General features: G+C 35.9%; 2 protein-coding genes across 3 annotated transcripts in view; both read right to left on the reverse strand.

Annotated features, from left to right (window-relative positions):
- dnah10 (dynein axonemal heavy chain 10) overlaps window positions 1–7876 on the reverse strand; it is a 58203-nt gene extending 50327 nt beyond the window's left edge. The window contains exons 1-16 of one of the 2 annotated variants that reach the window (XM_067438913.1): window positions 7500–7876; window positions 7150–7251; window positions 6931–7052; window positions 6650–6755; window positions 6444–6559; window positions 6048–6240; window positions 5626–5783; window positions 4719–4949; window positions 4172–4362; window positions 3748–3946; window positions 3446–3640; window positions 3186–3356; window positions 2884–3060; window positions 2238–2411; window positions 1879–2045; window positions 964–1115 (exon numbers count right to left, since the gene is read on the reverse strand). In XM_067438913.1, coding sequence (XP_067295014.1) covers window positions 964–1115; window positions 1879–2045; window positions 2238–2411; window positions 2884–3060; window positions 3186–3356; window positions 3446–3640; window positions 3748–3946; window positions 4172–4362; window positions 4719–4949; window positions 5626–5783; window positions 6048–6240; window positions 6444–6559; window positions 6650–6755; window positions 6931–7052; window positions 7150–7251; window positions 7500–7725 — 2680 coding nt within the window. In that variant the 5' untranslated portion in view covers window positions 7726–7876. The remainder of the gene's footprint in view (window positions 1–963; window positions 1116–1878; window positions 2046–2237; window positions 2412–2883; window positions 3061–3185; window positions 3357–3445; window positions 3641–3747; window positions 3947–4171; window positions 4363–4718; window positions 4950–5625; window positions 5784–6047; window positions 6241–6443; window positions 6560–6649; window positions 6756–6930; window positions 7053–7149; window positions 7252–7499) is intronic. The other variant, XM_067438914.1, reaches the window with a different exon arrangement.
- A 2283-nt stretch (window positions 7877–10159) lies between these two features.
- On the reverse strand, window positions 10160–15308 carry vamp5 (vesicle-associated membrane protein 5). The gene is made up of 3 exons (XM_067440177.1): window positions 15091–15308; window positions 13033–13176; window positions 10160–11295 (listed from the first exon to the last, which is right to left on the reverse strand). The coding sequence occupies exons 1-3, from the start codon at window positions 15094–15096 to the stop codon at window positions 11092–11094; spliced, it is 354 nt and encodes a 117-aa protein (XP_067296278.1). The 5' UTR covers window positions 15097–15308; the 3' UTR covers window positions 10160–11091.
- Between the last annotated feature and the right edge of the window lie 982 nt (window positions 15309–16290).

Consider the following 16290-nt stretch of genomic DNA (forward strand, 5'->3'; position numbering starts at 1 on the left):
ATGATTGCGATTGAAAGTCATCACATGTAAACACCAGATCGGTTTAGATAACGTCTCATGTAAACAGTCCACTAAATCTTTCAATCGGTACACGCAAAAATGATTACTGTCCATCACTGACTTGGAGGAGCAGTCGCGCGCAGTCCTACATCACCGGACTCATTTGCCTAATCTTCTCGGTACATTAGATCGAGGTGGAAATGCAGACAGTTGCAGGTCTGGGGGGAGAAAAGTTCCTGTAAAAAAGTTCCTGGTACAAATTGTTCCAGGTAATTTTGGTGGAAACGGGGCTTTACAGGCTCAAAAACCTACCTGGAATGCAGTATCAGGGCCCGATCACACAGAACGCGTTTTTGCAGTGTGAGGCGCCTTTTTTTAACAGATATCGGTTGGCAGAAAGGTTATGCTCGCATTTTTTTTCACACAAAAAAAATGTGTACATTGAATGCAATGGATGTCGCTTTGGATAAAAGCGTCTGCCAAATGCAACAGCAATATTCAGTAAGTTAAAATGTATGAAAAAAAATTGATTGAAAAAACTAGATTAATGTGCATTTAAATAAATTCAATTTATTGGTTCTAATACAGAAAACGTACTTTCGTTCCATATTCATTTATATATAAATATGCATCACATTAAGTTTATTAGTTTATGTTAACACTGTGATATAAATGGATGGAACATTTAAGTTATACTTTATTATTTCAGCGTAATTAAACATTAAAGTACTGAGTAATAAATTAACTAATAACTACATGTACTTACTATAGGGTTAGATTATGGTTGTGTTAGGTTAATTGCAGTAAATGGCCCATGCTTTATAGATATAGTAACAACAACATGTAGCATGCATAACAAAGAAAATATAAAAAATAAATAAAGTTACCAAAATGTATGTGCACTTCAAATACATAAATCTTAAATTTAGGCCTAAATCTTTTTTCTTCGTGAGTGTAACTTACCCAAAGAATTCCAGTTAAGTCTTTTGTGCCCATTGCTTAGAATTTGCCTCAGTTCCTGCACCTGATCAGCCATTAGTGAGAACTCGGCATCATTTAGATTATCCATCAGAGAATGGTAATGGTTTACTAACTTCTTCAGTTCAATTTTGTACCTGCATGCATAATAGTAAATAGTAACAGAAGAGTCAAAACGCACACTTCAAGAGACATTTTACGGAAGTCTTTTTTAGGTCAAATATCATGAAGGTTCAGTGAAATTAATTATAGTAAATTAAAGGTCCCGTTCTTCGCGATTCCATCTTTCAAACTTTAGTTAGAGTGAAATGTTGCTGTTAGAGCATAAATAATACCTGTAAAATTATAAAGCTCAAAGTTTAAGCCAAGCAAGATATTTTATTTAACAGAAGTTCCCTTTCAAAGCCTACAGCAAACGGCTGGTTTGGACTACAGCAGGAAGTGCAGGGATGTAATGACGTCACTAGAACCCTGCAGGAAGTGCAGGGATGTAATGACGTCACTAGAACCGTTTGTTGACTAACCCTCCGCCCAAAAAAACACTCAAAAAAGGGGGCGTGGTCTTGTTGCTCTCCCACGTGGAGAAGAGCGCGCATTCAGCGCTTGCATCTCCCCGTTATGGTAAAAGGCGGGACCTTTCCGGGCAAAGTGCGCTAAGCTGCTGTCCAATCACAACACGGGAAGCACTGGCCTAATCAGAACTCGTTACGTATTTCTGAAGGAGGGACTTCATAGAACAAGGAAATCATCAGGCCGTTTTTAGGACAGAGAAAACAGCGCTGTACAGATAAGTAAATTGTGTAAAAAATACTATTAACTCATGTTCTATTGCACACTGTAAACATAATCAAAGCTTCGAAAACACGCGAAGAATGGGACCTTTAATAATAGGCAGACTACCTGAGAAACCTGTTTTCCTGCAGAGCCACATTTTGTGCCACACTTGGCAACAAGATGCCTAAGCGATCCATATATTTGGTCTCAGATATGATCTCCTGCAGTTCAGGGGTAAAATTTACAGCGTAGCGCACATCCTTTTCCACACCCCTCTCTGAGCCCTGACCAGTCTGCAATCACAGTCATGTTCAGACATAACATGTTATTTCAAATACATTATGGCTATAGAGTAGAGGTATACAGTATACAAAGAGTACAGGTATACAGAGAGTAGTATACATCAATGCTATAAGGACCGTTATCAATTTTGTCAATGTTTTCCACACAGCTAACAGACAGGTTTCCCTGTCACTGCAACGTACGGTATTTGACTGTATGGAGTTTTCATAGACAGTCCGAGCGCTGTCGACCATGATCAGCACACTTCCCTTCATGAGAAGAGGCAGAGTCAGAATAGTCTCTGCTTCCCAATGGTTAAAGAGCTCCTCCTCATATTTCCTCATGCGTGAAGACACCTCTGAGAATTTGGATTCCACCTGCAAAGGGAAAAATAAAAGACATTAATAAATGTAATTTATGTAAAAGCAAATATGTGAGCAAAGCATATGCAAAGGTTTCTCTTTTCCTGCATACTTAAGTTAAAGTTTGTGAACTCTGATTGATTTACCCAAATAGAATACAGGAATGTGCAACACAAATTTGAAAAACTGTGTTGCCTGAATGACTAGTAACCAATAAAATATTTTGTATATTTGGCCCCTGTCCCTGATCAGGAATGATAAGCTATATTCAACAAACACTAATCAGTGCCACCTGCTAAAAATAGCATCTTTATGCTGTAGTGTTGACAGCGTGCTCTAACATCGGCTGATAGCATTCATGATGTGCCTTTATAACAGGGATATCCTAATTTTGTTATAGTTATACTGAATGCCTACAAGGTTGGACACTAAGCTTGTCATACTAGCAACAAAAACTTTTACTTAGTGACAATGCAGGAAGACTTACTACTTTGCCCTCTTCGCTGTCCATCAGCTCACATGCCTCCCTGAAGCGTTTAATGGGACACTGCATGCGGTCTAGCAGGAAACGCTTCCAAATAATGGCTCCTGCCACAGGAGGATGATTCTTATTCAAAGGTGGATTATCCCGGAGTTTCATAAATATGTCATTTAAAAGGTCCATCTGGGCAACAACAACACCAAAGAAGACACTTAAGAACAGCAAGAACAGCAAGCTCTGTATCACCATGACAGCACTTAAAAATCAAACATGTCCTAGTTTTTTTTAGTAAGCAGGCCATGAGGCACCTCTTTGCAGTACTGAACAAGAATATCATTAAATTTCTTCATCAACTGATTGTTGATGGCATCTCTGGAGCGGATGTTCTTGAATTTCAGCAGCAGGTCAAACGCTGCAGATGAAGAACGCAGCGTCTTGAAGGAGTGATCAATGAAACTGATAGCTTCTCTTTCAATGGCCTTAATAAAAAGAGAGGATTTAATACAACACAAATATCAAAAGAAGCAAACAAATGAAACTGACAATATAGTTGCAGCCAGATTTTTACCTGGACGTCAGTTTTAAATTCTTGTATGACCATTTTCCAGCTGCTCATTTTGCGGCTGTCAAAAGGGTCAAAGGGAATCTCCTCAATGGGTTGGACGAGGCAGTTTACACGGTGTAAAACATCATCTATTCGCTTTGGATCACCCGTCACTGCTTTTAACTCCGGTCCAAAGATAATGTAGAATTCGTCCAGAGTCTATCAGGGAATATTCATTTGTGAAAAGATTACTGTCTGTAAGGACAAATTTCTTCATGTAAAATACACGTTATGAAATTAAATATGCTTGATCTAATTTGGCTAACCTGCAAAATGTTATACAAGTCCTGACAGATAGAAGCCATATAGTCTGTCTTTTCAAACAGCTTTTTGCGATTAAATTCCCAGCGAGGATCACGGTCTGATTTCTCTATCCGTGCACGGACCTCAAAATAACTGGCCTTCCACTGATCTAAGACTTGCTTTCCATCCAGAGCTTTGGCTTTGGCCACCACTCTCTGGTCTCTGCACAATATCAATTATTGGGGTGATTACAATTATTATACATTACCATTGTGTGTTTTAAGGTGATATTATGCAGCTTCTAAATTGATTAAACATTTAATAATACTATAAACCAAAAACTAAAAATTCCACCACAAAACAAAAGCCACTTCAAATGCAACGTGTTAATCTATTTTGTGTCACTGCTGGCTTGTGGTTTGACTTTTACAGATTTTGCTTACTTACTTAAACAGAACATGGACATTTACGACTCTCGCAACCCTTTCAGACAGTTCCCAGGCCACACGTTCCATCAAAGACTCCAAGCACTCATCTGTGTTGTAATGCCTGGATAATATCCAGATCATACGCAGCCCATTCATCAGTTGTGGAATAGTGTCCAAGACCACTTTGAAATCCACTCCTGTGACAAGGTTCTGTAAGTAATAAACCATTGATGAGAAACACTATATTTTTAGAGCCTTGCCACTCTGCTGGTGTTGGACCTCTTTTGTTACAATGAGAAAAATTACAATATACAGGTTCAGAACGATACAGGGATTACTAAATAATAGATTTTGTTGTTTGGATGTTTTGTTATATTTGTAGTACTTGAAATTGTGTCTTGAAAACTGAATCTACTGATTCCTGAGCCTTATTTTTTTTTTTTGACACTCGCACTGATTTTTACTATCAAGCTGCTTTGAAGCAGCTGGTATTTTACAAAGCACTTTTTTAATAAACTTGACCTATTCCTGTGTGAGGCAGCAACATAGGAATGGCTACTTCTCACCCTGAATAGTCTCTCCATTGTGGAGAGGAATTGTACATTACTGGAAGACTCCTCATGGTATTTTCTAAGCTCAGCTGTCGTCTTTTCCAGCTCCTGCATTATGAATGAGTCGGCATGGGTCATCACATCCAGAATCTTTCTCACCACTGGCAGGTTCAGCTGCTCACACAAACTACTCAAGACAGCAAAACGTTCACGCCAGAACTCAATCTCTGCCAAAGGACCGGGTCCCTTCAGAAGTGAAAAAACAATCAGTCAGTTAATCCTTTAAATGCTCTGTTTAGGTTAGAGCAGAAAACTTAACAACAACTTAACACTAAGTAGAATTTCATTTTGATTAATTCATTTAAAGGGGTGTTTGCATGCGATTTCACTTTTTTAACTTTAGTTAGTGTGTCATGTTGCTGCTTGAGCATAAACAGTATCTGCAAAGTTATAGCGCTGAAAGTTCAATGCAAACAGAGATATTGTCTTTTAAAGTTACATCAGTTTATTGCCTACCAAAACGGCCGGTTTGGACTACAACGAGCTTGTTTCTGGGTCGGTGACATCATAAACCCTTGCAAGTCACCGCAGATGTGACTTCTGCTCGTAATGGTAAGGGGCGTGGCGTTTCCAGACAACCTGTGCTTGGCACTTCAGCCAATAAAAATACATGAAACTACATTTGGCCATCTAACCAATCTACGACCATTGCGTTTTTCGGAGGGATGGGCTTCATAGAAGCAGGAAGCAAACGAGCCGTTCAAAGGAGAGTGGAGACAGTGTTGTGGAATAAAGGTAAAATATGAGAAAAATACAGTGTTTAAAAAAAAAAAGAAGTATCAAGACATGTTATACTGCACCCCATAAACACAACCAAGCCTAGAAAAAAAACGTGGAACCACCCCTTTAAAATTTTACAAACCTGTGGTTTCTTCCTTTTCTGCTCTTCGATGACTATTGTGATTTGTGTGTGCCAGTTCATCACACATTGCTCAAGTTTCTCCACCATCCCTGGATTAGACAACAGCATCTCCACTTCACCCTCCAAATCCATATCTGGAATGTGCAATTTAAACTCACCTATAACACAGAAATCAAAAATTTTAAGCAATGTTTGTTAACATTCATAATAAAAAGTGTTTATTGAGCACCAAATCAGAATTTTAGAATAATTTCTGAAGGATCATGTGACACTGAAGACTGGAATAGTAGCTGCTGCTGAAAAATCACAGGAATAAATTAAATTTTAAAATATACTATTATTTTAAATTGTAATCATAGTTCCCAATTATACAGGTTTTTTTTGTGAGCATAAGAGACTAAAACTGAAAAAAACTAGCATACCTTCAAGCTGCTGTAAGGCTTGGTCTATAACCAGCAAGAATTTATGTGTGCTGTGGAGGAGATCATCTCGGACCTCGAAAGCTCCATGAGATTTCTCTGGAGAGCTCTCTTGAGAGTCTTGAGAGCCAGCAACACCATTATAGCCACCATCAGTGAGCCTCAGCTGGTTCACAGAGAGAAGAGGAATATACACCTGCAAGCAAAGAGTTCAATTTAGATTTAACTATATATGGAACTATATATATATATATATATATATATATATATATATATATATATATATATATATATATATATATATATATATATATATATATATATATATATATATATATTTCCATGGTATAATTAAAAGTTAATATATTTTTTGTGGGAGTGAGAGGTTTAGTCACGCACATGTTTGAGAAGCTCTCTAAGCATCATCAAGGGGTGTTCCTCTATCATGCTAAACTCAATAAGTCTGGGCATCAAATTATTAGCGTCATTCACGTCTGCAGGTTCAGTGATGGTTTCTGGATAGGATAATCGACCAGACATATCGGTTAAATGTGCAAATAAATGTGCAAATTTTGGGAGGGACATTTTAAAAGCACTCCACCTACCTTTAGTGTTCCTCAGGAAGTAGAGGACATTGTATTTTTCAAACCTCTCTGGGATATTGTTCATGTCTACATGAAGCTCTACGTGATACACAATCTGAACCTCAATCTTGTGATGGGAAAAGAAATGTCAACACATCATCATTCAAAAAATAAATAAATATAAATTGTATATATATATATATATATATATATATATATATATATATATATATATATATATATATATATATATATATATATATATATATCCTGTCGTAAGTATATAATATAATATGAATTACACTGAAAGGTGGTTTTTCAACATTTGTCGCCTCTGACAGGGCCTCAACTGAAAGATCCAGACTCTGAGAGTCTTCTTGGTTTGAGGACGCCCGGATTTTTCTTGTTTTACCTTTTCTTCTCTCTTTATGTGTGGGTATTGGGAAAAAGACAAGAACAACTTGAAACTATGATAAATTTCTTTCTGATCATATCAATGAGGATTGAGGAAGCACACTCACTTGAAGTAGGGGTTTTCTCTCTGTCTGAAAGGAGTGTCCCTTCAGATGTAACAGATGGACTTCTCGCAGAGACAGAGTCATTCTCCGTACTTTCTACCGGATCTTGGTGTGTATGGACAGGAAAATTATTTACTATTACACAAGTAAATTACTTGGTAAGTTTTTTTAAATTAATAAATAGAAGACCATAAGACTTTTTTTTCAGATTAGTTAAAACTATATCTGGCTTCATATTTCAAGCATTACAAACGATAGGAGAAAGTCGTTAGAGAGACGTACGTTGTACGTTAACTGTTAAACTTACTGTAAATTAATAGTAAATAGATAGTTGTGTTGAAATATAAACGTACCAACAGGAATTTCCACTTCAACCTCTTCTTCTCGTATATGCTTGAAGAAAAATAGCGCGGATGCCGCCTCTTCCTCTGTAACTATGTTTAAGAAGCTTAGGATTTTCTGCTCTTCCTCTCCATCACCGCGACTGAGTAACTCCTCAAAACAGCCTGAATCAGGCAAATAAAACAGCTCACACACTACGTTTTTAATCCACTCCACTCGAGGGTCATCGTGAGGCATTCTTGTTGTTGTCGGGGAGAGAGTAACTATATAATAAAGTTTGTAATTTGCATGAGAAAAAGGTTTGGACAGTAGACCATGTCGCAACCGAAAACGCGCTCTCTAAGTATTAGTTGACGTTGCTATAACAACGAACGTCACGCGACGAGAAGGGTTTGTCTGCAGAGCCGCAGTTACGAGTTTTTCGGTTTTGTCCTACAGCAGTTTTGCCCGTGCATGTACGTTTCGTCGTGAGAATTTTGTCGTCGAGATGCCTGTTACGTTTTTTTGTCGGTTTGTCCTATTTTATCCGATTTTGCTACCTCTCATTAAAACAGTAGTAGCACAATTCAAAACCGAAAAATGCTAACACCTATAGATTGTGCTACTACCCATAAATACGTGTATACTATCTATGGTGCTACCAGCATCATATTCATGTGGGTTTTTTAGGCTTCTTTTCAACATCCCTAACAGCAGGAGCAACAATTGCCGTTAGATAGCTTTAGAACAGAACAGTCGCCAAGATTTAAAAATGAAATGTGACAGCACGGGTAAAAGTACTGTAGTGAAACTGAGCATGCGCCGGTAACTGCTGGTGTGGAACTGCTGTTGGGGTAAAACGGTGGCTTTGCAGACAGATATTATTGCAAGAGAGACCCTTTTCAGACTGCGACCAGAGACTGTAAAAAAACCCGACTGCGATACGCGTTTTAATTGTCATAAATATCGTATATGCAAAGTACAACTCAAGTATTTGCAAAGTTTTTTGTGTTTTTTTTTAATGTATGTACATTTATAACACCAATACTTATATTAATTTTGCATCAAATAAAAATAAAATAAAAACAAGTTACTGCTGCTCTGTAACTAAATTCGGTGTTTCTAATACAGCGTTTAGAGTGATGCTAAAAATGAACATGTCTTCACTGCCGTTATCATATTATCAATCGCACACTATTTTTTCCCTCTTTTTGAAAGTTGTGGAATTTTTTATTTTGCTAGAGCAAATGGGGACACAAAATATCAGATCGCCAGCACACTAAAAAATAAATATATTTTTTTATCATTTGTTGTAAACAGAGAAAATAATTAAACGTTTTAGCCTACTGTGAAATATATAAAATATATTTATTTTCGGAACGATCTTATGTTCTTCATTACCGGTATTCATATTTAATTTTGCAAAAATAATTTGGCTGTGTAATCCTCTCATTTAATTTTAAAAAAAGTTGTTTTCCAGGTGTATTTGCTGATCCGTTCTTTGCTGTCCACTTTGCTCTTTTTACTTCAGTGCTCTTCAACCTTCTTAAACTTTCCACCAGGTGGCGATAATTCTAGAATCTAGATCAACCTTGAGCACCACATTTATGTATTTACATGATATGGTTAAATTGATACATAATTATAATTGTTAAACTCATTTTCAAACTAATTTCCAAATTCCTATTTTGACTGCATGACGTATTTGATGTCACTGTGTGGGATCTCACTAAATCATTTTGGATTTACCGTAATTGACTACAACAAATTTAGTTTGACTCTCAGTTAGAGCTAAGATATAATATGGAGCATGGAGGTCGACTTGACTTTAATACTGCTAATTGTGTATTAAAGAACAAGTGGATAAAGAACTACTTGAAGTCTAAAGGCAAATATTCTTATATTAAAGAATTATGTAGAACTACATTATTGCCGAAATACAAACCTTTTTGGAACTTAATGTATAGTCAGATTGAATGGAAAGAGGTCTGGAGTTTACCTACTGTCTCAGCAATAAAATGAAAGAAATTACATATAAAGTTATTCATTTGAAATATCCAGTGAAACAAGTAGTCTCAAGATTTTTTGGAGCCATGGAGACAACATATGTCTTTTGTAACACAAAAGAAGAATCCATAAAACATTTATTTTTTTAGAATGTGTATTTACCCAATTGTTTTGGATTGATGTTGAATATCTGATATTTAAATTCACAAAATTAAAGATACGACTATCTGTTAAAGATATATTTTTGTTTTACAAAAATAAGAGATTGAAATTTGGTGGTTAACTTAATAATTATGTATGGAAAATACCATATACACAAACAGAAATAAACACATAATAAACTGAACATTATACTATTTAAAACTGAACTTAAACATTATATCGAGGCCCTAAAAGATGCAAAAAACAAAAAAGCAAAACTAATGTTTAGAATTTTTGGAATTTTTTGTAAGTTTTTTACTTTTTTCCCCTTCTTCTTTCTGTTGTTTTCTTTGATGCTATTATGAATGTAATAGATAATAATACACTGTATTACATTGTTCTTGTTATGCAATAAAAGAAAAGAGAAAATAACTCACTAATCATTATAAAACCTCTAGGAGCATTATAAAAGGAAACAAGTATAATACAGAAATAAATATAAAACACTAGAAATAAGGAAATAAAAGGAAATAAAAAGTAGAAATTGTTTTACACAAGAGGCATTTATTTATATACACACATGCTGTTTATAGCAGCAATTTTTTAATGATCTATGTCAAGTTACACTCTTAACTTACTTTTACATGGCTAATGAATAAGGATGCAATCGAATATTTAAGATTGTGAACCCCACTTCAAATGTTTTAGCACATAATGTGCTAAAGTCACAGAATGTGTCATAAACCAGGAACCGGATACCCCAATATTGCACATTTTGTATGTTTCCGCAATCAAACCTATCCACCATTAAACTCGACAGCAGTAGACCCCACGACTTGAAATGGGTCTGTCAGATAAGGGACATTCAAAATGTGTACTGCTGTGGGTTCCAGGACTGGGAAACTCATATTGGCTCTTTTGTATCTGTAACTAATTAGAGAAAACCTTAACACAAGACATTTTTTAGATCATCACAGACACACTTTTCCCTGATGATACACAAAATCAAAAAAAGTTTGTTTTCAAGGAACAATATGCAGAAACAATGCTGACGAACTCCCTGATGAAGTATAAACAAACACGCTTTCCATGCTACACTTTAACCTGCAGTTGGATTGATTCATCCCATTTGTGGTTAAAATATGTCTAATCCAACAAGATTGCATGTAAACGGTTACCATTAATGCCACATACTCTATAGTATGTGTGTTACAATTGAAAAATGAAAGTGAAAGTAGAAAATACGGTGACGTCATGGTACCATTTTTGTATCACCCACCACATTGTTTTTGTTGTTGTTTTTTTAGCATATACTCTAGATAGAATGTTACATCAAAGCTTAACTTGTACATTACGTGATCTATGAATCATAATTTACTTCCACAAAAGTACTAGAAACAAGACTTTACAGGTGATATTCTGAGGCATTTTAAACAACTTATGTCCACTCATCTTCTTGTCCACCATTTCTTTCTTCTAGCCATCTCTTGGTGCTTCTGTCGATTGTGCGGCTGCCGATGTGTTTTGATTGTCCTCAGTGCTTCTGAGGCTCAGAGCCACAGCCAGAATTATGACAATAAGCACTACAGCTACAACTCCCCCCATTATTACTTTGTACTTCATATTCTCCAAGCGCTTCTTCTGTTTCACCTTAGTGGAGGTCTTTGAGAATTTTTTGCTCTGAAAAGAAATACAACTATTTAAATAATTTAAAATTACAACAAAACAAAAAAAATACATAAAGTACTTTTTTCATGTTTGAAAACAATATAAGGACTGTTACAAAGACTTCATCTGAACATGCAAGGTTTTAATGGGCTTAAACTTGTTTTGTTTTCCTTTAATTATAAACTTTGTTTGAACCAACACCAACCAAGCTGTGTGAATAATTAAATCACATGCCCCCTCCCCCTGACCCTGGTTTCTCACAAGGTTGTCTTCCTCCACCACTGTCACCTGATGGAGTCTAGGTTCCTTGCCAATGTCGCCTTTAGTGTGCTCAATTGCTAAATTAAAGGGATAGTTCACCCAAAAATGAAAATTTGATGTTTATCTGCTTACCCCAAGGCTTCCAAGATGTAGGTGTCTTTGTTTCTTTAGTGATGATACATTGATTTCTTAAAACACCAAACGATCTGTTTTCTGTGAGAAACCGAACAGTATTTATGTTATTTTTTTACCTCATAGCAGGCGACTCTCACCTAGTATTCCCAACAGCATTACTTGGATAGAGCGGATCGGTCAAATGATGCATCTATGTACTCGTTCGATGATCAAGCCGGGTTTTGACCTTCTTCAACCATAAATTCTGTTCGGTTTCTCACAGAAACCGATCGTATCGTGTTTTAAGACAACAATTTATCATCACAAGTCGCGGGGTTTAATATGGATTTGTTTGTATGTGTTTTTTACTCTCATGGCTCTCATAGACAAAACCCATTGACCCGCATTATACGAGCAATGGTTGGACTTAATAATCTTCATTTGTGTTCTACTAAAGAAACAAAGACACCTACATCTTGAATGACCTGGGGGTAAGCATATAAACATCAAATTTTCATTTTTGGGTGAACTATCCCTTTAATAGATCCCATAATAATATCATTGATTTAACTGCAGTGACACTTTCATATAAAAACAATATCTAAAATGAATTGAGCCGATGACAACACAATGCTATCGAAATTAATCAATATTGAACTCACTTGAGCTGAAAGGCAATATTGCCTTAGGTGAGAGCTGCTTATAAAGCTTCAGTTTCATAATTGATGAACTTCCCAACATTGACAGTATTGATCTGAACTGAAATAACATTGAACTGAATAATTACAGTATTTTGTGGAGCTGTTATAAATGTGACTATATTTAACAGCATTTTCCTGTATATTATGTTTATTACTGTGTGAAGCTGCTTCGAAACCATCTGTATTGTATAAAGCTCTGTATAATTCACTGTTACTTGACCAACCAAAGCTCCAGTGGGATTTTTAGAATTCTTGCTTGAAACCAAAGTGAACGTGTTGCCAGACAACATGGCGCATCCTGCATAATCAGCCTGCCATACGATTACACAAGTTTTTGTTTATTCCATAACAAAAGGAAATGGCTTTCTAAAATTAACATGCTAAACTAAAGTCAGGACGCAAATTTGTACACTCTTTTTTCCGCACACCCCACCTAGACACTATTAATAGACTCCAATGACATGCCCTTGCTTTCCCTAGAAACACTTGGAATTGCAGAAAATCAGTTTACAGTCAGAGTCCTCAGTGAGCCATAAAACGTGTTCATAGGACCATAGAATGATTAAATAAGCGAGCATGCCTTTATGTCAAGCTGTTTTATGTGCATAAATGAAATGATAGTTTATGTTATTGTTATTTAATAAATATCAAGTAAAAGCAGACATCACACTACCTGTTGCTCTAGTTGAATGGCTCTGTTCTCCAGCTCCCCAAGCTTTGCTGATCGCTGCTCAGACTTGTTAAGGTTATCTAACATGATAACTTTAACTTCCTCCACATCCTCCTGGGCCTGACGGAGGCGGCTTTGCCCATTCTCCTGGGGACAGAGGAAATGGTTTATTAGGAAAGGAAAACATCCTCTATCATACATTAGCATCATACATAAATGTTCCTGTGAGGGACTAGATGTTATTGAATGCCCAAATAGATATTTAACACAAGAGAAATGCAAATCAATGAACCATTAAAAGCAAAAAGAGGCAATGAAGACTTTCTGAACGCCTCCTATCTTAATGGCCTTAGAGTTCTGTTTACTCCAAGCACTGGGAAAGGAATTCTGGAACAGTGCCTTTGCTCTCTCACAGTTTAACAAGGAACAGCTCAGGGGAGAGACAGACGAATTGTGCATTTCTAGAAGCCAATGTATCAAAACCCACAATGAGGCCTTTGTGAAAACATGGCTGAATTCTATGAAGTAGGGCATTTAGAGTTTGTGACCTTCCTAACATTAGCGGTCTCCATACAGCATCAGACATATCATTCGTATATCAGCTGATTCAGACTGTTGATTCCGCTTTTTGTGCTCAGAAGGATGCAAGTGACTTGAGGTCAAGGTTTAGTTGATGAGTGGCTCATCATAGACGGGAAACTGTCATGAAAAGATCAATGAATTTATTCATTTGGCAGGAAACACCACTAATTATTCATGCCCCACAAAATCTCACAAAAAACTAAACACAATGGAACAGTGATTCTCAAAGTGGGTCGCAGGTCACGGGGGGGAAAAACGGCTAAATCTAAATACTAAAAAGGTTTATCAACTTTTAAAAGGGAGGAAACCCACATATTTTGACGCTGACGGCTCAATTTAAACTCCACACAGTAGTGCAGTGAAGATAAACATACTTTTTGAGGTAAATATTAACAGCATGAAACGTCAAGAGATTTTTATCTGCTTACAATAAACCAATTAATACATTTCAATGTTTGATTTGAAAAACATTTTTGAAGCTTTTAAATACGAGTGGTAAAAAACAGTGACAGTCTTACAGATGGATGTAAACAACATAAGCAAACAAGATTTTAAATGGGCCACACATGAGCTCCAAAAGCTCAACTAAATCTTCACAAACATTAGAGCATGTTAATGATTGGTTTTCCGTTGCTCGTTGCATATGAACATGGACTACAGGATACACATCTCTTTTTACATCCTTTCTTTGCCTCCTTCCTTCCCTTCCTTCCCCTCTCATTTTGACTGTTATAATGAATGTGGAATTTCCTTGAGACAAGGCAAAAATCCCCTCTTGTGTTCAAATAAACACTTATGTTGTCATTTCAAGCCACCTGAGATGAACCAACAATAAGGGTTAAAGACCTTCTGGATGACCTTCAAATGACATGTAACATGATAAAAACCTAGGCAGGCCTAAATTTCAAAATCAGACAACAGCTCACAAGGAACTAAATGATAAGCCATAACCTGATACTATACACTGTATCATATACCTCAAATAAAATAAGTGAATTGAAACTTGCTACTCTATGTATAGCCTGTTAAAACTAAAATCGTACAATTATCAAAAATCAAAGTTAGTTTATAAATGAACTTGGACATTTTAAAGTGGAAAACACAATGGACCTAGAATTAAACCTGTTTGGACCACATCATTAAACGTACTCAAAGCAAATGTTTGCAGGTTTTACATCGAGTTATCAGCATTTAACAAAGTTGCTGTTTGTATATAAGTTTAATCTATTTTATTTTATTATTTTTTGCTTTATAAGCAGCCCTTACACGGTCACGCTTTCATTTTAATAACTAATCTAATTTAAGAACAAATCTACAAATCAACAAATCAATTTTTTCATACCCTAAAATTAACCATTACCATGGTTTTACTACAAATAAAAAAACCTGGGTAGGCTACTCCAATAATAAAACCATGGTTAATAAGGGTAATGACTGCGTGTATTCAGCAAAACGAAACAAAAACAAAAAACGACTTACTGTCATTGTTTTAATCTGTCGCTTTACTACCCCAGAAACTGTCACCGAGTGTACTGCATCTGAAAGAGACACCAGCAGTTGAGGAGAAAATACAATACAAGCTCGATATCTATAAAATTCACGCGCGTATTGGCAACTTTTCCAATCTAAGGCTTTAATCCTCTGCCTTGCTACTTTAAAGAAGCGTCTCACTTTATCTAACGTTAGCCTTCCCTACAGGGCGGGTATATCACACTGCGCAGCTGCATGGCAATATATGTAAACGCCCATCATAACTTGTTGCCACACTGTAACTTTTATGAGATCGTTCTTGGCATGTAGGCTACCAAAACGTGCGTTCAAAATAAACGCTATACTATAAGGCAAATAAACGTTAACATATGCTTTTTGATTTTAGTATTTTTCTCTCTCTCATGTAATACCATTGTTTAGACTAGAGCATAAGAAACAACTGGAAAACAGTTTTTTAATTATATTTTACACCGGGACTAAAAGGAAAAATAAAATAGCATGAAATGACAAAAACTAGTTTATTATTATTATTATTATTATTATTATTTATTTTATTTTTTTTTTATTCTCTAATACATTTTTAACCAAACTTTTTAAAAGACGACTCTCAACCATGTTATAAAATATATATTGGAATTGATTTATATAACTTTTTACTTATGTGGGTAAAATGGCCATACATGTGTTTTCCATTTAATGCCATGTATCTACACCAGCTCTAATTTGCATATTAATGTGTTCTTGCAACATGTAATGAAAAAATAAGTATAATAATGGGAGTAATAGTTGGCAACATTTTCATAAAAAAATATCTTATATTTTATGGGAATATTGATATGTAATTTATTTCCCTATTCATTTTTTGTGTCTCCTAGAAAGCCTGATAAACATGATTTAAGTCCTGAGGCCTATTCAATGAAGCCCGTTTAGCTGGCTAACCAGATATGTTTAAGCTTAGTTTGTGCCAATCCTGGGTTTTAGATACCATTAAAGTGGTTTGACTTTTAGCTGTGTTCATCTCCATAGTAACTTATGCTTCCTGGCTAACCTGCTGCAAGGCACATTATGTTCTGGATAGACCTTAAAATGAAATTGGACCAATCAGCTGTGAGCAAAGTGACACAACTCTAATGCAATAAAGTCACTCCCACTACATAGCAAATGGTTTTGAAAGACTAAAGCATAATT

This window comes from Pseudorasbora parva, chromosome 3 (assembly GCF_024679245.1).
Source record: "Pseudorasbora parva isolate DD20220531a chromosome 3, ASM2467924v1, whole genome shotgun sequence".
Classification (NCBI taxonomy): Eukaryota; Metazoa; Chordata; class Actinopteri; order Cypriniformes; family Gobionidae; genus Pseudorasbora; species Pseudorasbora parva.